This window comes from Procambarus clarkii, chromosome 19 (genome assembly GCF_040958095.1).
Source record: "Procambarus clarkii isolate CNS0578487 chromosome 19, FALCON_Pclarkii_2.0, whole genome shotgun sequence".
NCBI classification, from domain to species: Eukaryota; Metazoa; Arthropoda; class Malacostraca; order Decapoda; family Cambaridae; genus Procambarus; species Procambarus clarkii.
The window spans coordinates 24796939-24822461 of record NC_091168.1 but is presented as its reverse complement, the minus strand read 5'-3'; the positions used below and the strand labels follow the sequence as shown (position 1 = coordinate 24822461).

The 25523-nt window shown below is 39.0% G+C and overlaps 1 protein-coding gene across 1 annotated transcript in view; it reads left to right on the top strand.

The window, feature by feature from the left end:
- Positions 1-23490, top strand: part of LOC123757575 (protein mono-ADP-ribosyltransferase PARP3) — a 33001-nt gene extending 9511 nt beyond the window's left edge. Inside the window, exons 6-13 of the mRNA XM_045741333.2 lie at positions 2152-2325; positions 3651-3748; positions 6710-6880; positions 8896-8985; positions 11364-11455; positions 11583-11752; positions 19066-19230; positions 22576-23490. Coding sequence (XP_045597289.1) covers positions 2152-2325; positions 3651-3748; positions 6710-6880; positions 8896-8985; positions 11364-11455; positions 11583-11752; positions 19066-19230; positions 22576-22748 — 1133 coding nt within the window. The 3' untranslated portion in view covers positions 22749-23490. The remainder of the gene's footprint in view (positions 1-2151; positions 2326-3650; positions 3749-6709; positions 6881-8895; positions 8986-11363; positions 11456-11582; positions 11753-19065; positions 19231-22575) is intronic.
- The last annotated feature ends 2033 nt before the right edge of the window (positions 23491-25523 follow it).

The window sequence follows — 25523 nt, the reverse complement described above, 5'->3', positions numbered from 1 at the left end:
AAAATTCTTTTCTGAGGGAAGCCCTTTGTGGCTCCCTGAAACTATGCACTGAGATGGGTCCCACAGTCAAAATAAACCACTGCTGGGTTCAAAAGAGACCAAAGCCTCACAACCCACCTAATGAACTCCCCCTAACTATCTAAACAAATGATGACGACAGTGCTGTACTTCCTGACGACAGTACTTCTAACTCTGAAACATCTGCGAGTTTCTGGGTCAGGGCAGGGTTCAACTCAAAATGTGGCTAGATCAGCTCCTGGGGTTGATCCTTCCAATTGAGGTGCAGAGGCAGTTGAGTCAGCTACTTCTGCTACAAAGTTTTGGGGTTGTCCTTTCAGCCAGCCCCTCTCTTTTGAAACTTTTCCCCTGGACTCCACTGTTCTATCCTGGGCAGCGGTGCATTCACAAGACCCAAGAGTGCAGCGTCCAGGGTGGGGGGGTTAATATTGAATCCTGGGTCTTGTTTGACTCCAAGTAGTTCGTGTTCCTTCCAAGGAGGGTCTCCTTTTGCAGGAGGAGGGATTTTCATATACCCCCCCTTCTTGTATAAGTATAATTTGGCTGCAGCTTCCTCCTAGGGTTCAATTCCATGGGCCTTTGGGCACATCAGGATTGTCCCTTTGGAGGCTTCCTTCCTCTCAGGAAACCTTTGAAAACTTTGGAAACCTCCTTTGGTGGCTCGGGAGGCTCTCCTCACGTACCGCATGCGAGACCCAGATTGCACCTCTTTAATGGACCCTTCCACTTTTGAGTTTGGATCTTTTGCTTTTTGGATGAATTATGAGGTTCCAGAGTCTTCCTGGCTAGTGGACAATCCTTTATTCTTGCTTTGGGCTTGATGCCGCTTTTGTGTTGCCTGCATGCTTGAGTGACATGAGGTGTCAACGTGTTGCAAATGTTCCTGGGGGTGCCTTTCTTTTGTGTCCCTCAATGGTTGCCTGTTTTCTCCTGCTCTGTCTCACGATGTGGGTCTTGTACTGCTCCATGCCCAGATGTCTCTGTTGTCTGCAGCGCTTGTGGTGGACGACCTTTGTCTATTTTCGCATTTTGGTTCCATCGTGCAGTTTCTGGGCCATCCTTGAGATCCATAACATCTCTGGGTGGATGTTAAGGTGCTTGGTGCAGGACCTATTGCGGTGTTGGCCTCTGCTGCTCTTCCCACACTGTACACTCCCATGCTCCGAGAGGCAGTTATATCACATTCTTCACCATCCTAATGGGTGGTGATTGGGCCAAAACAGCCTTCACAAGGATGTATTGGCCCAGTCTTTGAATTAAGCATGGGCCCTGGATCTCTTGTCCACCTCTCCCTTCCCTCCCCTCCCTTCCTCTTTCCTGAGAGGTAGTGTAGCAGTTTCTTTCCTCTGCGGTTCCTGCTTGTAGACCTATTTCAGACCTCCTTTGTTCTTGTGGTATCTCTCATCCTTGGAGACAGTCAGATAGAGCTGGGGTGATGTGTGCTGTGCATCAGGGTAGGTCTGCTGTGGAGCCAGATTCTGGGTCACAAGTGCTTCACCCAGCTGGTCCTTCTCCAACTGGTTGGCACAGTGTTCGCTCAGCATGGGAGGCACCAGTTCATATATCTGTTCAAAAGGGCTGGCATGGTTCATGCCGACCCTTTTGCAGTTTGCCCCTTTCATGGGGCAGAGGAGGCTGGCTCACCTGGTTTGCCAGCTCCTGGTTCCATGATTTGTCAGCTTTTCGGGAAGGCGGGGCAAATGAGTTCATGCTAGTTTCGAGAGATTCGATCGTTTACTCACATAGTTGGGAAGATCATTAAGTGGGTTGTGAGGTTTTTGTCTCTTTTTGAACCCGACAGTGGTTTCTTTTGACTCGCTGACTTTCTGGATGTCTTGCCTGGTGAGGTGACAAAAGTCACCACTCCCTGTACCTCAGTGAGGGGGGCCAGGTTCTGGCTCTGGGCCACAGTATGCCCAAGACCTCTATTACTGATGTGACCTGGTAGATGGGAACCATCTTAGTGTATAGCTTTAGGGGAGCCACCAGGACTCACCCAGAAATTGGCATTTTTATTACATTCAACTGTTCTTTTTTTTTGTTTTTATTAATTTCTGTAACTAATAACTCATTATTTATATATTTTTAACTAAAGCTTATATTTGTCGATTATCATGCATCCTATTTTCCTAGATGATGCTGATGATGAAGATGAGGATGGAGTGGATGCAGTAGATGCTGGAGGTCTAAAGAAAGAGCTGGTCACCTTCTCAGGGCCTTGCTCACTAAACTACAGGACACAAATCATGATAAAACTTATCTTCTCTGACGACATGTTTGTCAACCAAATGTCACACATGAAACTTGGTATGGAAATACAGCACTGTATAGTATACATACTATGATAACTGTAACATTGTGTTAAACACCCAATAAGGTTTGATTAAGGTTATAATACTCTTTGTTGTTTTGTATAACTGCTTACATAATGAGTAGGATGCTCAGTAAACTGGCTGCTACTGGTGGCAACAATTAACTAACAGCATCTACCTTCCCCTGACACCAACTCCCACAACTGACACCATCAGCCTCACCTGACAATAGCCCCCCCACCACTGACACCACCCGCTTTCCCTGACACTAGCCACCACCAATGATACCACCTGCCTTCCCTGAGACCAACTCTCACCACTGACATTGCCTGCCTTCCCTGACACCATTCCCCACCACTGACACCACCTGCTTCCCCTAATCCTATTTTGTCATCCTCAACCCCCCCCCCCCCCTTGGATGTAATGAGTAAGTAAAATATAACTGTACAATTGTGCACACTTTGATTAGGTGAATCATGGATGATAACATCCACCTCCCGACACTAGGCCTCGGTGACACCTAGGATGAAGAATCCTTGCATAATTAAAAGTATGTTTCACTGAACAATTTGTAGTGAATACAGTTTGTTCGGACCATCTAAGAATTCGATGGAGTGGGGTTTGTTAGTGAAGATTACATACACACATATGCATATATGTATGTAATAAAGTATCCATAGGGATACTTGGGCTAGATCTTCTGCTTTTATGCCAAGTTTCTCAATGTCTCTTCAGCGACTCATTTTGTTGTTTCCCGTACTCGGGGCCAGGAAGCCTATTTTGCTTATTGAGGTCCACCTACACCGGTGACTTATTGTAGTCAAGATTTAAATCATGATAGTTGCCTAACACCCAGGAAGCTATTTACTGCTAGATGAGCAGAGGCAATAACTGCAAGAAAACGTGTGCAAACATCTTGCTCTATTTGGGAATTGACTTGGGTTCAATCAGCTCCAATCAGCTTTGAGCTGATTGTGCTAACCACTGTGAGTACAGGTATATTTATGTAATGGCTGCAAGAGGATGGAGAATGGTATATACAGTATAGTCATCTCTTGCATTTCCATTTCTCATGCAAAACCTTAGTTTATTTCACCCTCTGATAATACAGACATGATTTTCTTTATTAATGTTGAACAGTTAAAGTTAGGTAGTCTTTAAGTGAAACATTTGAGAGGAAGTACAGTACCAGTAATGTGATTATAGCATTGAGGGATAGTATATCAATTGGTCCTCATGCAAATTTATTAATTGTTTATTTAGAGATGAGAAGAAATACTAGTGTATCATTAAATTAACTTGCTTTGTCATTCGACACAGATGTAAGGAAGATGCCCTTGGGAAAGCTCAGCAAGCTCCAGATTGCAAAAGGACTAGAGGCTCTCATTGATATTGAAGAAGCTATTAAGCAAAATAAGGTATAAACAGCATTACATAAAATGGCACTGTAGTGGAATTTTATTTATTATTTTCTTGGGGGAGTCTCTTGGTGCCTCCCTGAATCTATCTTGCTGAAATGTCTTCCCACTATGGAGTCATATCAGCCATAGGAAGTGTGTTTAGCATACCAGGGACCAGAGCCAGAACCTGTCCCCTCCTCACAGGCCCAAAGAGCTGGAGATTGTTATGATTACCCACACTGAGAAAGCATCTAGAAATTAAGCAAAACAATATAAATAAATGCAAGGTTCACAGAAAACAAAGCACCAAAACAGCCAGAATGACTTTGGAAATGATTGATTTAAAACCATTTGGTACGCTCGAAACTATTCAAGCTCCATTTTGAAAATGGGAACCAACACATGGCACCCCAGAACTCCTGGCTTCCACCTTGACCATTAGTAAGTCCTGTTGCTGATGTTTAAGAGGTTAGACCTTCTTGAGTTACAGGCCATTGGCGAGTCCCACTTCTTTCCAAAGATAAGTGATTGCCATCCTTTGGACATTGTCTTGTGGGAGCCATTTGCATATGTGTCATTCCCAACCTTTAATATTTGTTTCACAATACATGTGTGCTTACAAGCCTCACTTCTTGTGTGGACTTTGTCAGTTTGCATATTTGCTATGAGCAGCATGTGTTTAGGACAGACTTTCACTAAGCACATATTCAGCGTGGGCCTTGCATTGACATTAACTTCTCTGGTGTGTTCGGGAGTTTGTCACTGTGAGCCCTGACCACCAGAGTGGAGAGCCTTGCCCTGGTTGGTGCACAAGTTGTTGACTACTCTGCAGAGCCCTGTAATTGAGAGCATCCGCTTTGTCCTTTTATGATGTGCACTGGAGGTTGCGCAAAAAGAAACTTAAATTACTACATAGTCATATTAGAAGTAAATGTTCTGGAGGAGTTGGTCCACCCTGCCCCCTCTGTCTGTTCAGAGGTGTTAGGTTAGGAGTCCTCTCCTCATCTCTGCACTGTCATTACGACGTGGTTGGACTCTGGTGTGGTCAGGTTAATCTCCTGTCTTTGGTGGGGTGTCCTAGTTGTTCCCAGTCCCCAAGCAGGACTCGGTGAACCTACAGTACATCCTTGACCTCTTGGGATTGAACAGCTTCATTCCCTGTTTGACATTCTGCATATCTATTTTAACTCAGGTTTGCCATTTGCTGGCTCTTGCATCATCGACTTCAGGGTTTTTTTGGTTTGGTTGAATGGCACCATTCTCCTACATTACTCAGTGTATATACAGATGCCTCAATTCTGGGTTGGGGCTTTGTGACCAAGCCTCTCAGGGTCAGTGGTCAGGTCCACTTTGTTGGTGCACACCATGGTGTGTGTGATTTCGTGACCATGTGGAAGGTCCTTCAGAGGATACGCCATCTCGGCTACATCTTCCGGCTCCAGTCTGACTGCTCTCCAGGGGATTTATTTCCTGAACCATGGGGAATTACTTCTGTCCTTTCTTCTTTGGAACTGGAATTATTATAAATATAACTCAGCTGCATGTGTAGGTTGTGTCCAACATTCTTGCAGATGGTTTCTCTTTTTTTTCTTCCCATTTTCACAGAGTGGACCATTGATGACACATCTGTCTGTTGGCCTTGATAGACACTTGGTCACTTTAGGGTAGACCCCTTTACATTAGCATCGAACCAGCAGTGTTGTCTCATGCTTTCTTTCACCTCCAGCTGGCTCATGCTTCTCCTGAGCTATCTTGGGCTCTCAGTAGGGTGCTGCTCTTTTTATTCTTCCTCCCTCCCCCCAGGTTCATGACTGCCCCTTTAGTTTGGATATCTTTTGTAAGGCATTGTTTTTGTTGGCTCTGTCCTCTGGTTGTAGGGTTGGAAGCTTTGTGCTTCCCGTCAAAGGCATGGGTACAGTTCTTCCGGCCGAAACTCAGGGGCCTGCAGAAACTGCACGGCCCTGGTGTTCAGTTTCTTTATTTGCTGCCTGATCCTTCTTTTCTGGCAACGAGTGAGATGGATTGTTTCCAAAGGAATCTTTTAGTGATTGAGGCTTGGTTTGGCCAGCTGGGGTTGCATTATTTGTTGTCTGGTTGCAGTAGTTCACCACTACCTCCATACAACCCACTCTGCTTCAGTGGATGCTATGTTTGCTGATCTGGTTTCCTTCATTCCATGTTTCAAGGCACATTTATCCCTGGTTGTCAACTATGTCATTACATCTCGCCTCTACCCTTGGTCCATGTTGTTGCTATATGGCTATGGCTGCTATATTTGGTTCTGTGTTTTGGACTGTTCTTCAGGTTCAGGGGGTTTGGAAGGTCTATCTGGGTCAAAACGACTTGTGTAATTGCTGCACTTCTCCTGGTAAGTTCTATGTTTTCCTTCTTCTCTTTTGTTAGATTGCTTCAGTGCTTCAGGGAATCACCAAGAAGCTTCCCCCATTAAACTGGCATTGAATGTAATGAAATGCTTCCTTCTAGTAGAGCCTTCCCTCCTACCAGGTATGTTAGATCGTAGTTTATCAGATCCTAACTGGCTAATTGTTAGGGTGGATGCCTGAAGCTCTGAGATGCCACTATGTTGGTGACTATTTGCACTAGGGGGTTCGAGCTAGTTTCAAGTAAACCAATTGATTTTGAATGAATCAATTGTAGTCAATTGGTTGTTTTGATGCTTGGTTTTCTGTGAATCTCACAGTTGTCTGTATTGCTTCACTTACTTTCTGGATGTTTTCTTGGTGTGGGTGATTATAACAATCCCCAGGTCTCCACATCTCTGAAAAGGGCACCAGGTTCTGGCTCTGCTACCAGCTAGACCAAACAGGACTCCTATGGCTGATATGATTCGGTAGTGAGAAGCCATCTCACCAAGATAGCTTCAGGGAGTCACTAAGGCTCTACCAGAAAGAGGTATTTCATTACATTCAGTGCTTGTTTTTAATTATCCTAGTTAAAGGTCTGAAATTTTTCTTATAGCCTCGGAGTGTGCTGATGGAATTATCATCCAAGTTTTTTACACTTGTACCGCACAACTTTGGTCGACAAACTCCACCTGTACTAAATGATGACAAAGTGGTGCAAGACAAGAAAGAAGTAATGTTGACCCTCAGTGATATTGAATTGACACAGAGTCTTCAGAAAGATAAGGTATAGTACAATTCTGCTTCATGATCATTGTTGTGATATTTTTGTGTAATTGCAGCCCTCAGGCACATAATTACTCAACATATATCAGTCTCTATGCAACCTTTAAATAAATCTTTGAACATGTTAAATATAAAAACACTTGATATACTCTCAAATGTGCTTTTATACTGGCTCTTCAAACCTCAGAAGTGTCATACCAGTTCCAACCTCAAACACTTCTTAGAGTGCTGCAGTATAACCCATAGATACCACACACACAACAAATATAAATTTGACATTCATAAAGTCCAATTCAACCAATCAATAATAATAATAGTTTTATTTAGAAAAAATAGAGTGTCAGAATAGATACTTAGTAGGAACAGTTTTTGTATATTTTATAAAGCCATTAACTACATTTAACATTGTTAAGCTAATGAGTGTATTGAGTTTTAAATTTTTGGGGTAATACTCAAATCTATATTATATGTAATCTAACATATACTGTATATAAATTATTACAAAATTAGAAAATGATATACAGTTTTGTGAAGGTGATAATGATGAAAGGTATAGACTTCATAATTTTATATTCTGTAGCTTTAGTGGTAACTTTAATAATAGTACATTTATGGTGTTTAATATTCACAATAACAGAAGACACAGATTGTGTGCATTAGAATGAAGAAATATGAGATTTATACTATTGTACGTGGTGCGGCAGATATATAAATGCCAATACTGTATGATTTTAATTAGGTATTCCTTTGTTTCTCTTTAAAAATGGATTAAAGGTAAGGTAAGGTAATTATCAAGAGAAAGCACCAAGCCATTACGACGATATACTGTAGCTTAATGTTAAGAAATTAAAACAACATTTTTTTTATTTGAGAAGTTATTATACAAGTTAGGATATTTATTTGCATGGCATTTCTGCTTAGATTGAGTCGTACTCTTGAAATATCAAAAAGATATCTGTTTGTTTGTCGTGTGGTGTCCATGGTTTCTGTTGAACCTCAGACACTCCTTAGAGGACTGCAAGGTTAATATTACTTCTTTAGAATTTTATAGATACAGAGTACATTTCAGAGTTTGTTAGCTCTTTAATATTTAGCCTGTTCAAGGATTTAACTGTTCTTCATACTGCCTGGAGTTGTAATTTGTTATAGTTCTTATTGCTGATTTATGTTGATTAATTGTCCGAGGTAGTTTTGAGTTACATACATATATAGTTCCAGGCACAGGTAACATAGTTGAAATATGGATAGATGAGTGATTAATAGTGTAATCAGGGCAGAGCAAGGAACATAGTATTCAATTTTTTAGCATGCCTACTGCTTCATACTTTTGAATTATATTTTGTATATAGCATTGTAGCTCGGCTTGTTGTCAGTGTGAACAGCTTGGATTTTCCCTTCCGCTCTGCTCTGTTTGGCTATTGCTTATTCTTAATTCTATTTGGTTGGTTGACTTATTTCCAAATAATATGAACATTAATGTATTTTCAATGTTAAGGATGAGTTTGTTAGTGGTCAGCCACATGTAAATGCTTTTAGTTTAATATTTACTATGTCAGTTATGGGTAGGTAGATCAGTTGGCATTGGTCACATGGAAATACTGCCTCAATTGATAGATTTTATCTTTGGGTACATTATAACTGTGCCTTAGTACATAAATGATCATCTACTCTGTTTTCTCTTAGTCTCCACATTGTGGCTTTTAATTAATACAGTATTGTTATCTCATTCTGGGTGTTTTCCCTTTCCACTAGCATCCAGTCTTTTCAAGTTTCTATCTTACTTCTTTGAATTTGAAATGGCTGGTCATGGCTGTATGAGGCTGAGCTCTGAAGGATGGATATTTTCTAGAGAAGATCTACTCTGATAGATCTGGACTCGGATCTATCATAGATATAAGATAATTAAAAAATAATCATAACATTTCACTGATAATTAGGTATCAGTGATATGTTTAGATTGAACTTATTCTTTATTCTCTTATCAGACCAGAAATAATGTGCAATATCATTTTATAGGTCAATAAGGACATGCATCCTCTGTTGGAAAAGTATGAAATGCTTGAGTGTGTCCTGGAGTTGATAGACAAGAAAACAGCAGAGTTTAAGGTAATATAATGCTAAGAATGCTTCTTTATTACTATTGTTTGCTTATTTGGCTACATGCTGGAATTTCAAAGTACTGAGGAGGACATAGAAAGCTATTAATTGCTGCCTTTAATGTTACATTACATACAATTGTTACATTCTTATAAAGCCACTAGCACTCATATCATTTTGGGCAGGTCCTTAATCCTAATTTTCCATGGAATATGACCTCCAAATCATTTAACAACCCGGTACCTATTCACTGCTGGGTGAACAGTGGCTTACAGTAAGGATTGGCACCCTAGTCAATCTTCCCTGGCCAGGATATGAACCCATGCCATATTGCTTACAAAGTGCGGGGCGAGTGTCTTACCACTGTGCCACGGGGACTTACCACTGCGCCATTTGAACTTTGTTCTTCAAAGTATTGGTTATGACCCAGAACTAGACCACAAAATGCTTATTACTGGGTCACAAGGTAAACAAAATTTAATATTAGGTACCTTAGTACTGTATATTGTAATCGTAATATTATTTACAATTATATATATTTGTTTTGCTGTACTAAATTTTTGTTATTAGGTATTTAAGGAAAAAGTATTTTTAAGTTAACAGGAACAATATCAAAGTGAGAGAGTGTGTGTGTGTGTTTGTGTATAATGTGTATCCTCTCAAGTCATATACTGCCTCACATTCTGAACATGTCCAGGCCTGGTACAGCAGTGAGTGCAAAGACTTGGTTCTTTTTATTGTAGATGTGGGAGAACATTTACTTCTTTTAATTCTGTCCTAACAGGCATATTTATTAGGCAGCATCACATACCCTGTGAGTGATTATACCACCATAGCAGCATGTTCAACACCCCAATTGGACAAAAACCCGCTGGGTTGTTCATCCTGTTACTTGTACCCAAATGCAGCTGGGACTCTCTTAACTTCAAGTGAATAGTCTGTCTGAAATTTTTTATCTTGCAATGACTACAATTGCATGGCATGCCACCAATTTGCACATGGTGGCCTGCTCAGTAATGGTTATCAGTGGCAAGATTTAATTATGAGAGCAGTTGTACCTGACCAGAACACAGCTAGTTGAGTAAGGGGATCCTTGGTGGGTATCCTTTCTCAGATCTAGTCATGATCCACTGGGTTGTTAGTATCTCTCCAATGCACTGAGCAATTTAGAGGAGTATTTAAGTTGGTCCTACACCAAATATTTAGTTTATTTGTGATTATAGGCTACAAGGTTTTGATACCCCAGAACTAAGTCAATGGTTTAATTAAAGTAATAATTGTAGCAGTACTTTAGGTGAGTAAACGTAAACGTACTTTTAAATATTAACAATGTTTATTCAGTAAACTTACTAATATACTGGGTGCTTGACTTTACTTGAGATTGGTTACAAAGCTAATATCTTGCATCAGAGGGATATGAAACATCCAGCTGATTTTGCTTCCAGTGAAGAACAAAACCTATCTTAACACTTCACTTGATAACCAATTGTAAACTCGGCTCCAATTACTGCTGGTATCAAGGGATTACACAGGAGCTCCAGACTGAATGATCTGGGAAAACACACATAACGGTATGCACAAAGAAAGCAACTCGGTAATTACTCACAGAATAGATCACACATGACTTATCAGTGAGACAGTCAACACTATATGATTGTAGCTAAATGTGTGGTGTATAACAATCACATATATGAATAACTGTGTGCAATGTGGTACCACTCAGGTAATCGCATAGATATGCTATAGTCTTACTCAATCTTATACTTCATGCCTCACATCTTCAGAAAGACATAGCTGCTTTGGAGAAAGCAGCAAGAAAAAATCATTCCAAAACTAAGTCGACTCTCACACCAGGAATGGTTGAGGGCCACAGGGCTAACAACACTACAAACCAGATATGACAGGGCTGATCTCACCGTAACTTTTAAAATGCTGAACAATTTGGAAGATATTGATCCAGACAACTTCTTCAAAATGTCAGATGTAACGCAAACAAGAAGCAACAGTTTCAAGCTCAACAAGTGACAATGTAGGATAGAAAACAGCAGATGCTTTATAACCCATAAGATTATAAACCCATGGATCTGCCTACCCTCCAAATCCATAAATGCAAAAATGCTGCTGAATTTTAAGATCCAGCTTGATAAAATCATCAGGACAAATTGGGGGACCTTTGACAAGCTGCTGGCTTCCTGTCCTCATCGATGCCACTAGAGATATAGTGGCCCTCTGGTAAATTCAGGTAAGTTTTAGAAAACAGAAAAGATGTCTCTAAAGATTTAGTTAAGATGTGTGATGTTCCACTAATATATTTTAGAGTAATGTTTGAACAAGCATGTTTTTACCTTCAGTAGCATATAAAAATACAGTAAATATTTATTTTGCAGATTCTTGAAGAATATGCAAAAGCATGCCCAAATACCAGAAAGGGATCATTACTGGATGTATGGAGAATCGATCGTAAGGGTGAACGGGAAAGGTAAATTGACCCTAAAATAAATTATTAAAGTATTACCAAGTTTGCTCTGTATGAGAAAGATTTAAATTTTTCAATATTTCCTAAATTAGTTTTAATTAAGTATTAAACATTCTTATATCTGATACAGATTTGCAGCCCATGATGACATAAAGCATCGCAAGTTGTTGTGGCACGGTACCAATGTGGCTGTGGTGGCAGCCATCTTGAAAGCTGGGATGAGGATCATGCCCCACTCTGGTGGGCTAGTGGGCAGAGGAATTTACTTTGCTTCTGAGCATGCAAAAAGTTCCTGGTATGGTAAGTTACAAAATCTTGATGGTTCTTTATAAATAAATACAGTAATAATAAATAAATGTTAATTCAGGCAAAGTACATACATTCAAAATGAGTTACAAACAGAATGTTGGATTTCTAGATAGAGTTAGTACATACTACAGTATGCCTAAAGCCACTAATACACACAGCATTTTGGGCAAGATGTGGGGAAAAACACTTAGACTAAAATTTAAACATTAAGATTTAGATAACATAAAATTTAGACATTAAGTCACTGCACATTCTCTCATGTGTATTATACATATATAAAACCCTAAACTATAATGCCAATCCTGATCTCAAAAGCTTCATAGAAGGTTGTAACAGAACCCATGAGCACCACACCAGAAATAAATACAGTTTTGATATTCCTAGAGTACGACTTAATCAAACCAGAAATGCTCTACAAATCAAGGGGCCCAGAATGTGGAATGACCTTCCCAACTATGTTAAAGACTGTACCTCTCTCAACCAGTTTAAGTTAAAAACGAAGCTATACCTAATAAATTCCCTGTAACCTACCTTACCCCTCTGTTGTCAACCCATGTATGTTTTTTGTTTTTTTTTTGTTTTTCAAATCAACGCTGTTTGAATGTAATTTTCTGTAATAATTTGTAATTGTATTTGTGCTGCTTTTTCAACAATGTTCCCCCCTCTTTTACCTCTATTTTTATTTGTACTCAACACATTTTATTCTTTTTACCCATTAGTTTTAAGCTTTAGTCATTAGTGTTTTTTCCTGCCCGAAACGCTTTGCGTAATAGTGGCTTTAGGCATTGTATGTACTAGCTCTATCTATAAAGCCAACAAACTTTGTAAAATCTCTTTATGTATGTACCTTTATCTAAATAAAAATAATTATTATTATTATTATTATTATTATTATTAAAACTAATTGAAATCAAAAGCATAAAATGAATTGAAAAAAGGAAACAAAAAAAGAATGCAAATGCATTCTTTGAATTTTTTTAATCCATTTTACATATTATTTTTATTTTTACAATAATTACATATTATTATTATTTTTTGAATGCATAATTGAATGCATTTTTTAATTCGAATTTGAATTTTGAATTAAAATAATTACATGTTGGATGGAAAAGCATTAGTAATTTTAACTAAATAAACAGACGACTATAATTTTCTTAATTTATACTTGGCAGATATCAGCACATATACAAGTTGGTTAATAATCAATATTGTTTGAAAATAGCAAGACATAGGTTGACATTTAGGAGGTAATGTTGGTTACATGGATTTTATTAGGTAGTACTTAGTTTTTCTATTAAACTGGTTGAGAGAGAGACAGTCTTTGATGTGATTGGAAAGGTCATTCCACATTCTGGGTCCCTTGATTTGCAGAGCATTTCTAGTTTGGTTAAGTCGCACTCTTGGAATATAAAATAGATATTTGCTTCTAGTGTGGTGCCCATGGGTTCTGTTACAACCTTCTAGGGTAGCATTTAAGGTCAGGATTGGCATTACAGTTCAGAGTTTTATATAAATAGCATACACTTGAGAGGATGTGCTGTGACTTAATATCTAACATATTCAAAGATTTAAGGGGGCCGAGTGCTATCTGGGGCCAGAGTTTGTTATTGTTCTACTAGCAGATATGTGATGAGTAATTAGAGGATGTAGATGATCTTGAGTAGTAGAATGCCAAGCACAGATACCATAATTCAGATAAGGATAATTGAGTGAGTAATAGAGCATTATCAGGGCAGGGTGAGGTACATAATATCTGATTTTAGAAAGAAGGCCAACTGTTTAAGAAACTTTTTTTGCTATATTTTGAATGTAGCCCTGGAAATTCAGCTTGTTATCAATGAAAACACCAAGGAATTTACCATCTACTTTGTTACTAATTTGGATATTGTTAATTCTTAGATTAATTTGATCTGAGGATTTATTATCAAACAAAATACAGTAAAGAAAGTTTTGTCAATGTTAAGGATGAGTTTGTTAGCAGTTAGCCAATGATGAACTTTAGTTCGGTATTCACTGTGCCATTCAGAGTAAGAGAGTTAGGACTGGATAAAATGAAGGTTGTGTCATCAGCAAATAAAATTGGCTTGAGGTGTTGAGAGGCATTTAGAAGGTCATTAATGTAGATGAGAAAGAGGAGAGGGCCAAGTATACTGCCTTGTGGAACACCAATGTTGATTGGTAGGGTTGGAGAATTGGGATATTTCTTAATTATTTATTACTCATTACTTTTTGTCACTATATAATCCATGTTACATAGTAGCAATTAATGAGCTACTGTATGTAAAATATTATTATAATACTGTACTTAAAATACGTAATTCCCATTGTCAAAGACAGAAAGCCTGAACGGTACCAACTTATATTGAAGTCCCCCAATTGGTCAAAACTATTGACCTTCACCACGATACAACCCCACAGCAATTGCCTAACTCCTGGGGTATCTTATTATTGCTAGGTAAACACAAGCATCAGGTGAAAGGAAACATACCCAACCATTTCTCTCCTACCTAGGATCCTTGATTGTGAGTTGAGAATGTAGACAACTGTACTATAAGTCCCGTGTGAAGGCACAGTATATATTATTTATTTATTTATTTATTTATTTATTTATGCATATACAAGAATGTACATAAGGAATGTGAGGATACAAATATGGTAATTACAGTCTTGTAAAGCCACTAGCACGCGCAGCGTTTCGGGCAGGTCCTTAATCTAAGAAAATTTTAAGGAGGTAAATACTTGCAAAATTATAGACAAAAAATGATAACAGATTACATGAAATGAAAAAAAAGATGAGAGAAAATTGTAGGTACAGTATATTAAAGCACATAGGTAGCTAAGATTGATTGCAATGACAGCTTGAATGGTAGTTGACAAAAAAATTGGTAGGCACAATACAGCAGAAACAATATAAGATTGGTTGCAATGACAGCTTGAATGGTAGTTGACAAAAATTGGTAGTCACAATACAGCATATGGCTAGCACATAAAAGAAGACAGCAATGAACACAATGATAAGGTTGTTTGATATTACATAAAAATTAGGAGATTGGGTAACACTAGGTACAGAGCAAATTTAAAGCTCAGTGTAGGAAACTAAGAAGATGAAGTTAGGTACTTTTTGGTTTTGCTTTTAAATAAGGCAAAAGTTTTACAGTTTTTCAATTCACTAGGGAGTGAGTTCCATAGACTAGGTCCCTTAATTTGCATAGAGTGTTTACACAGATTAAGTTTGACCCTGGGGATATCAAAGAGATATTTATTTCTGGTGTGGTGATAATGGGTCCTATTACATCTGTCCAGGGAGAGTTTCAGAGCATGGTTTGCATTTAAGAACAGGGTTTTGTAAATGTAGTTGACACAAGAGAATGTGTGGAGGGAGTTAATATTTAGCAAGTTTAGGGATTTAAACAAGGGAGCTGAGTGTTGTCTGAAAGCTGAGTTAGTTATCATTCTGATAGCAGATTTTTGCTGTGTGATGATGGGCTTAAGGTGGTTTGCAGTGGTAGACCCCCATGCACAGATACCATAATTAAGATAGGGGTAGATTAGTGCATAATATAGTGAGAGGAGAGCAGAGTTAGGAACATAATATCTGATTTTGGAGAGTATACCAACTGTCTTAGAGACTTTCTTAGTTATGTGTTGAATGTGGGTGCTGAAGTTGAGTCTCTTGTCTAGGAATAGGCCAAGAAACTTGCCATCATCTTTATTACTGATGTTAATGTTGTCTATCTGTAGCTGAATTGCATTTGATGATTTGCTTCCAAATAAGATGTAGTAAGTCTTTTCGATGTTTAATGTTAGTTTGTTCGTTGACATCCATAAGTGGACTTTTTTTAATTCATTATTCACAACATTATTTAGTGTATGTGGGTTGAGGTTTGAATAGATAAGAGTAGTATCGTCAGCAAACAGTATAGGTTTGAGAATATTAGAGACATTAGGCAGATCGTTTATATATATAAGAAATAGAAGAGGTCCTAAGATGCTGCCCTGTGGCACTCCAACGGTAATTGGTAGAGTGGAAGAAGTTGTATCATTGATGGTTACATATTGGTGTCTGTCACTAAGATAGGATCGGATGTAGTCAAGGGCAAGGCCTCGGATTCCATAATGCTGGAGTTTAAGTAAGAGGTAGTTGTGATTAACAGTATCAAAGGCTTTTCTTAGGTCAATGAAGAGTCCAATCGGAAACTCATTTTTGTCAAGGGCTGAGTAGATAACGTCAAGGAGACTAATGATTGCATCGTTGGTGCTCTTTTGGGACCGGAAGCCAAACTGGCAGGGGCTGAGTATGTCGAATTTTACGAGGTAGGAATAGAGCTGTTTGTAAATAATTTTTTCAAATATTTTTGATAGAATGGGTAGATTTGATATTGGTCTATAATTGTTTATGTCCGCCGGATTGCCTCCTTTATGGACTGGCGTTACTCTTGCTTTTTTGAGGATATCAGGGAAGGTGTGACACTCTATAGATTTGTTGAACAGTAGTGCTATGGGTGGGGCAAGGGCATGGGAGGCTCTCTTGTACACAATGGACGGAATTTCACTGGTGTTCCCTGCCTCGGTTTTTAGAGAGTGTATGATGGACACAACATCTGCCGTTGGTACTTTCAGTTGGTACTTTGGTACTTTCTAGTATGAGCTCAATGAATAGACACGTGAACATTGCTTTCCTTGACCTTCATGCCAGTGTGAAATATGGTCGTACAGTAGATGAATTATTGAATTATTGGGTAGAGCAGTAAGAGATCAAAACAGTTGGTACTTTCTAGTATGAGCTCAATGAATAGACACGTGAACATTGCTTTCCTTGACCTTCATGCCAGTGTGAAATATGGTCGTACAGTAAAACGGTATGTGGATCTTTGGAATGAGAGGTGTGGATCTTTAGAATGAGAGGTGTGGATCTTTGGAATGAGAGGTGTGGATCTTTGGAATGAGCGGTGTGAATCTTTGGAATGAGAGGTGTGGATCTTTGGAATGAGCGGTGTGGATCTGTGGAATGAGAGGTGTGAATCTTTGGAATGAGAGGTGTGGATCTTTGGAATGAGAGGTGTGGATCTTTGGAATGAAAGGTGTGGATCTGTGGAATGAAAGGTGTGGATCTTTGGAATGAGAGGTGTAGATATTTAGAATAAGAAGTGTGGATCTTTGGGATGAGAGGTGTGAATCTTTGGAATGAGAGGTGTGGATCTTTGGAATGAGAGGTGTGGATCAATAGAATGAGAGGTGTGGATCAGTAAAATGAGATGTGTGGATCAGTGGAATGAGATGTGTGGATCTTTCGAATGAGAGGTATGGATCTTTCGAATGAGAGGTATGGATCTTCGGAATGAGAGGAGTGAACCTTTGGAATGAGAGGTGTGGCTCCTCAGAATGAAAGGTGTGGATCTTCAGAATGAGAGGTGTGGATCTTTGGAATGAAAGGTCTGGATCTATGGAATCAGAGGAGTGGATCTGTGGAATGAGAGGAGTGGTCCTATGGAAGCAAGAGAAGTGGACTTGTGAAAATGATTAGTGGACCTTTGAAATCTAGAGACATGACCATGTGGAAGCGAGAGGTGGGGTCCCAGGCAGCAAGAGGACAGGTCCCAGGCAGCAAGAGGACGGGCCCCAGGCAGCAAGAGGACGGGTCCCAGGCAGCAAGAGGACTGGCCCCAGGCAGCAAGAGGATGGGCCCCAGGCAGCAAGAGGATGGGCCCCAGGCAGCAAGAGGACTGGCCCCAGGCAGCAAGAGGACTGGCCCCAAACAGCAAGAGGACGGGCCCCAGGCAGCAAGAGGACGGGCCCCAGGCACCAAGAGGACGGGTCCCAGGCAGCAAGAGGACGGGCCCCAGGCAGCAAGAGGACAGGGTCCCAGGCAGCAAGAGGACAGGTCCCAGGCAGCAAGAGGACAGGTCCCAGGCAGCAAGAGGACTGGCCCCAAGCAGCAAGAGGATGGGCCCCAGGCAGCAAGAGGACGGGCCCCAGGCAGCAAGGATGGGCTCCAGGCAGCAAGAGGACAGGCCCCAGGCAGCAAGAGGATGGGCCACAGGCAGCGAGCGGGTGGATGGGATTTTGGATTGGGGTACATTCAATAAACATGAAGAAAAAAATATGTTATAGGCCTGCTTTTGCACAGGAAGGAATAACATAATACAGTAATATTCTGTTTATGAAGAAAAGTTCATATGGTTTGTGTACAAAAATAAATTGTGTTTATATACCTGTAGTATAATTCAATTTTAATACATCGGAGCTATAACTGAATTTATATGGATTCGGTAAAAGATTAGGCGTATAGGAGTGACTGGGCTGGAGAGATCCAGACATGAGATAATGAGGTGGTTAAAAGAAATTCTTAATGATACATTTCTGTAAAAGTTTTACAAGTTATCCTACTTGGCTCTCCCAAAAATAAGGTCTGCTGTGGCTATAAAGCCAACATAATATTGACACCTGTACCACAGGGAATGCTTCAGATGATTCCTATAGGGTCAAAGAGGTGTTAGGAAGTAGTAGAGAATATTCACTGATGGCTACATGTGATGCCTGAGATTGTTTGGCAAGGCTTTAGGTTTTTATTGTTATAACCTGCCTGGAGGTCATTTTGAGATGAAAAAGTATTCTTCCTGCAGTGGTCATTTGAAACACGTGAAGTTGACATCAAAATTCTGTCTATTAGCTACAGCACATCTTGACTTAGAGAGCAACCAAGTATGCAACAACTAAGGAGCTTATAAAAACTTGGCCTTATTAATTCTGACATAGGATATTCAAAACACTTTTTTCATACTACTGTATTGTATGTAATACAGTATTATTAAAGATTACTTTGTTGATCATCCTGACAGTTGGCAGCCTGTCCTCCAAACAAAGACCCAAAAGTGATTCCATGCACCCACCAAACTCCCTGTTTATGAATGAAAAATGGTTTATACATGACTCACAACTGGTTTCGTTCGAACACTTCCGGAACAAATGCTTCACTGACGAATTTTGTTCGAGCCACAACGCTATAAATGCTTCACCCACATACTGTACTACAAATACAAATAATCGCCAACAGAACCTAAACACCTAACCAAACCTAACCTATGCCTATATATGCACAATATGCTAATATATTATAATATTAATTTATATTTGAGAAAATTCCCATTTTTAATGAACAGCATGTTAAAATTTATGAATGTGTCTGTGGGGTCGACCACTGGATGTAATGGACTTGAGTCGAGGACGGGTTGACAGTTGGCCACCTGTAATACGGTAATGTAATACCTAATTATTAAAGATTACTTTGTTGATCATCCTTACAGTTAGCCCACACTATGGTACATTTGAGGGCGAGGATATGGTGGGCTTCATGTTCTTGGTTGAGGTTGCACTGGGGCGAGAGAAGAGCATACAAGAATGTGATTCTAGTCTCACCAAAGCACCTCCTGGGTATGACAGCGTTGTAGCCAGAGGAAGGTGTGAGCCAGGTGATTATTTATTAAGTTTTGTAGCAGTATCAGGGAGGCCTCTAAAGGTTTTCTCACATATTTTTGGTTTAAATTTAACTACTGTATATTTAATCAACTAATTTGCTTCAAACTAGAAATATTAGTGTATGTGGCTAACAACATTGTTTTTATGGCTACCTTGGGAGCTAATTTTTGTCATTAGAAACTAGGAATGTTGAGTGTTCTGTTTCTATTTTTTTAAATTATTGAGCCATTTTCATAAAATGTGGTAATGGCAGGTGATGTACTTTCATAAATCTCAGGCATCAGTTTACTTGAATTTACCTGAGATCCACTATCTCTAGTGGCCTCGATGAGGACAGGAAACTGGTGTCTTGTCAAAGGTCAGTCCATTTGTTCTGATGATTTTTATCAATCTGGATTTTGACACTGCTGATAAAATTCAGCAGTGATTTGGCATATGCAGCTTCGACAGGTAGGGAGTTCCATGGATTTATAACCCTATGGGTGAAAAAGCTTCTCCTGTTTTATGTCTGACATTGTGACCTGTTGAGCTTGAAACTGTTGCTCCTTGTATGTGTTACATCCAACCTTTTGAAGAAGTTGTCTGGATCATTATCCTCCAAATTGTTCAATATTTGATGATTTAAATGAGATCAGCCATGTCGTGTCTGGTTTGCTGTGTTACCGATATGGTCCTCAACCATTACTAGTGTGAGAGTCTACTTAGTTCTGGAATAATTTTTGTTGCCTGGTGTTGAACTTTCTCCAATGCAGCTATGTCTTTCTGAAAATGAAGTCTCCATGCCTGGATACAATAATCTAAGTGGGGGGGGGGCACATCAGAGTTGAATACTACCTTCTTTTCCTTTAAATCAAAGGTTGGCTCGATTGTCCTTAGGGTTTGGTTACCTTTTCTGTGGGAAGCCCCATCAGCTCCCTGAAGCTACCTGAACTGATATGTGCTATATTAGTTTGGGTCATCAGTCACAGGAGTTCTTATGCCTACCACAAACCATGGGCCAGAACCTGGTCCCTTCAGAGAGATGGAGGGAACAAAGGCCCCTGAGCACTTTACATTTAAAGTATGTTATAATTGCCATCGACTAGGGGAAGGACCCAGAAAGGTAGGCAAATCTAAACAGATCACTGTCTGGTTAACCTGTGCAATCTACGTCCAAAAATATAAAAATAACTCTAGAAAGAAACCTAACAAGCAACACTTCATGCAACTAGCACTCACACTCATTAGTGCTATCCCCCCTTCCCCATACAGAGGGGGGAGGGGGAGCCGCAGCCCACCACTCCAGTTCTTGAACTGCTGTGCTGATGGTCAGATCAGTCACTTTTGGCCTCAAGTTGCTGATATGGATTTTTGCCCTGTGTATCTACTCCAGCTTTGTGTGTGGTGTGGTGGCCAGGTGTCTTAGTATTCAGGAGCAGCATGCACCTAGGGTGACCTTCCCTAGGTGCTCCGTGAGTACTGCCCTTGCATGCCAGGGTTAATGCTTCCCTGGGGCATTCGGGAATCACTCCTCGTTTGAGGACTTCATCACTTGATGTTGTCTTTGCTCTTGGGGTACGTCAGGGGTCTAGGGCTTTCCATCTTGTCCCAGATAGAGAAGTGTTATTGGCTGGGTGGGGCACTGCGACTGGTGCAGCTATCTTTACTTTAATGCTGCTTTGATGTTTCTCTCTGCCTGCCAGTTTGTTTGTTGTGTCTTTGGGAGTTTTGTTTTAGTTTTCTTTTCATTCTCTGGTGTTCTCACCTTGTTAATACAGTACAGAGGAGGTCTGCTTAGCTTCTTATTAGGCAAGCCTAGGTTGTGTTGGTAGTCCTCTTATGTTGCCCCCGAGGTTTCATAGCCACTACTGGTGGTCAGTTTGTGATCTACCTGATAGAGTTCTACCGGCTTAGCTGGCCTCAGTGCTTGGGCTTCCCATAGGGCTAAATTCACCCTACTAGCCCTGGAAAACCCCTGTGGGCTCAGTCGTACAATGACTACTACTTCTGAGCCCACAGGGCTCCCTGAAACTTCTGAGTTTCAGGGAGCCTCCAGGGCTCACCCAGAAAATGCCATTTCATTACAGTCAATGCTGGCTTTTTACTATAGCTTATCCTTGTTATGATGTTGGATGAGCTTTCTGGATGAGCCCTAGTTTGCTTCTTCCCTCCCTACCAGGGGCCAGATTCATGAAGCAGTTATGCAAGCACTTACAAACCTGTACATCTTTTCTCAATCTTTTGCAGCTTTGTTAATAATTATTAAACAGTTAATGAGCTCTAAAGCACCAGGAGGCTGTTTATAACAATAACAACAGTTGATTGGGACGTTTTCATGCTTGTAAACTGTTTAATAAATGTAACTAAAGCCATCAACGATTGAGGAAAGATGTACACATTCGTAAGTACAGTACTTGCATAACTGCTTCGTGAATTTGGCCCCCTGGTTAGCCGGTTAATCTGTGGGCTGTTTATCAGCTCCAGAATTGAATAAGGAAGATGGCTGCGTGCAGAAGCAAGGCCATTTTGTGATGGCGTTTGGTACTAAGAGCTTTTACCTGAATTTACCTGAGAGCCACTAACACACTAGTGGCCTTGACAAGGACAGGAAGTCAGCAGCTTGTCAAAGGTCCCCCCCATTTGTCCAGATTTTTTTCAAGCTGGATTTTAAAGTTTAACAGTGTTTTAACATTTACGGCTTCAGCAGGTAGGCAGTACCATGGGTTTGTAACCCTCTGGATGAAAAAGCATCTTTGCTTTCAGTCCTACAGTGTGGTTTGTTTAACTTGAAACCATTGCTCCTTGTTTGTGCTAGTTGAAGAAGTTGTCTGGATCAGTATTTTGCACGAAGTTTGAATGTTTCTCCTGTTTTGTGCGAATTGTTTGGTTGTTTTTAAGCTTCGGTTTTTGTCATCTCTTCAGTTGTCCGTAAAACTTCGCTGACTCTCCGAATGCTTTCCCGGTGAGGTGGTGAATTGTCACTCGCTCTCTGCACTCCTGTGAGGGAAGGGGGACCAGGTCTGGTCCCCAGTAGGCCAAACAAAACTTCTGCATCTGATGTGAACCATTTGTATGGAGCGGTCTTGGCAAAATAGCCCCAGGGAGACACCAGAGCTCATCCAGAAAAAGAGGCATTTCATTACAATCAATGCTGCATTTTTGTTTTGTGTTTTTGCTTATTTTCTATTTATCAGGTATAACCCTTAAGTTGCTCCAATTGCCCTGGAGCAATTGGTCATTAGGTAACAATATTCTTGCACAGAATAAAAATTTGACTGTATTTGGATGGTTTTATCAAATATTTGTGCAATATTTTAGTGATTGAATTTATATACAGTATATGTATATTTTTTTTGCAGATCCTAAGAAGAACAAGATAAAAGACTTTGAAGGTAATGAGGTGGTGATTCCAGTTGGAAAGCCAGTTCCTCAGAAGGAATGGTCAGAAAGCAGTTTTCAACAGAGTGAATATCTTGTCTATAAAGAGAGTCAAGCTCGAATCCGATACTTGCTAAAGTTTTCATTCCAGTAGATGTTTACATTTGGGAATTCTTGTTGTCCACCAGTCTTTTGGTGTGGTTTGACTCGAATGTTTTCACAGAAGTGCATTTTAAATATTGTACAAGTTTTTTTTACACAAACATCATGCTCTTCAGGTACTGTACAGTTGTCTAATATTTTAAACTAAACTAAACCAATTTATTGATATGCTCTTTATATGTACTGTACATACACGTACCGTATTGTCATTTTCTCAAGATGTAGCACATTTGTAAACAATGATTCCTCAGAAATTAATCAGTTTTGATGTGGAATCATTCTGTACAAATGAACTGTACACTGGACAGCCATATTGAAACTAAAAAAAAAAAATTAGATATGGTACAGTTAACAACTTATTTACCATATATTGTAATATAATATCCACAGATTGCAGTCCCTGTGGCTCAGTGACAACACTTGCCATAAGCTTTGCAAGTGATCATATTCTGGTTCTATTCTGGTGATCATATTCTGGTCTAGGTTCATATTCTGGCCAGGGAATGTTGACTAGATAGATATGATACTGTTTATTCAGGTAAAAGTACATACATTCAAAATGAGTTACAAACATAATGTTGGATTTCTAGATAGAGCTAGTACATACTATGCCTAAAGTCACTAATATGCTCAGCATTTTGGGCAAGGTGTGGGAATAACACTTAGACTAAAACTTAAAACTGATTGAGATCAAAAGCATAAATTGAAATGAAAAATGAAAAACAAGAAAAAAGGAATGATAATAATTAGATGATGGATGGAACAGCAGAAATTGCAACAGTACAGCAGGAGTAATTTTAACTAAATAAACAGAACACTACAATTTTCTTTTAAGTTTATACATGGCAAATATCAGCAGTTAAGCAAGTTGGTCAATAATCAATATTGTTTGAAAATAGCAAGACATAGGTTAACATTTAGGAGGTAAGGTAGGTTACATGGAGTTTATTCGGAAGTTCTTAGTTTTTCTCTTAAACTGGTTGAGAGAGGTATAGTCTTTGACAAGATTGAGAAGGTCATTCCACATTCTGGTCTCCTTGATTTGCAGAGCATTTCAAGTTTGGTTAAGTCGCACTCTTGGAATATCATGTAGGTATTTGTTTCTAGTGTGGTTCCCATGGGTTCTGTTACAACCTTCTAAGAAGCATTTAAGGTTGGGATTGGCATTACAGTTCAGAGCTAGCTATACATACATACATACATACATACATACATACATACATACATACATACATACATACATACATACATCGTACCTAGTAGCCAGAACACACTTCTCGGCCTACTATGCAAGGCCCAATTTGCCTAATAGGCCGAGTGATTTTCTTTATTTTCAATAAATTTTTTCCAATTAGTTTATTTGAATTATTATTATTATATTATTATATTATATTAGGAACTTAAATTATTGACTTAATTGTGTTAGTTTAGATTAGGTTAAGATAGGTTAGGTTAGGTAGGGTTGGTTAGGTTCAGTCATATATCTACGTTAGTTTTAACTCAAATTTAAAAAAAATTAACTCATACATAATGAAATGGATAGCTTTATCATTTCATAAGAAAAAATATTGAAAAATATATAAATTCAGTAAAACTTGGCTTATTAGGCAAATCTGGCCTTGCATAGTAGGCTGAGTATGATGCTCTGGCTACTAGGTACAATATATAATATATATAAACATCTAACATATTCAAAGATTTAAGTAAGGGGCCGAATGCTGTTTTAGGGCCTAGGCACCAATCCTTAACTGTATGCCTCTGTTCACCCAGCAGTGATTGGGTACCTGGTTGCTAAACAATTGGCAGGTCATTTTCCATGGAAAATTAGTGGGTAAGGCTTACCTGAATTTCCATGAGCTATGGGAAAGAAAAGCTCGCAGTCTGCAAACAGGAGTTGGCAGTCGTCTGTTCCTGTACCCACCTGTGTTAAACAAAAATTTAGAAAATTATAATATTTAATTATTACTTAACTGGATGGTTCTGCTCATATATTGTAAAATTATATACAGTATTTACCAATAGATACAGTGGCCAGTTACAGTAAATATATTTTTGGTACAGTATTTAAAAAGTCAATGGGATTAATGGGATATATATTAAGCCCCAAAAAATTTAATAGATGCACTATAAGCTACTGTAATGTAAAATTATAATACAGTATAATAAAACTAACAACTATAATTGTATAAAATATGATTTAAATAAAACAAAGAAATAGGTTGAACAACTATTTTTTGTTTAAATTTTTAACTTTAAAAGTACAAGCATATTACATTAAATATGAAAGTATATTAATGGTTAGAATGTTTAAGAGCACTCTGCCTACACCCACTTTATTAACTTTCTTAATAAGTAATATTCTCATGATTATTATATGAAACTGGGTTTATAGTGTGCTTTTCCTAAACATTATATTTACACAAATATGAAATCAATATTTTAAACAAAATCAATCAAATCAAATCATCTCAAGACAACACAAAAAGCGCACTTAATTTTGTAAGATTCTATCATTTAATTAATGTTTGAGTTATTGTTGAATATAAAAAAATTTAGTGTTCGTTGAAATCTCACTTTGTGTGCTTAGTCATGTGAACAGTAGAGAATAGTAGTATCTATTTGGTAGCAACTTTTCTCTCAAACAAGTCTTACAAAACTATAGCATATGTACAAAATTTTAGTACCTAACAAATTTTTAGTACATTACTGTATTTGTATTATTTTAAATATGTAAACACTTACTATACTGTACAATTTTGGTAGCTGT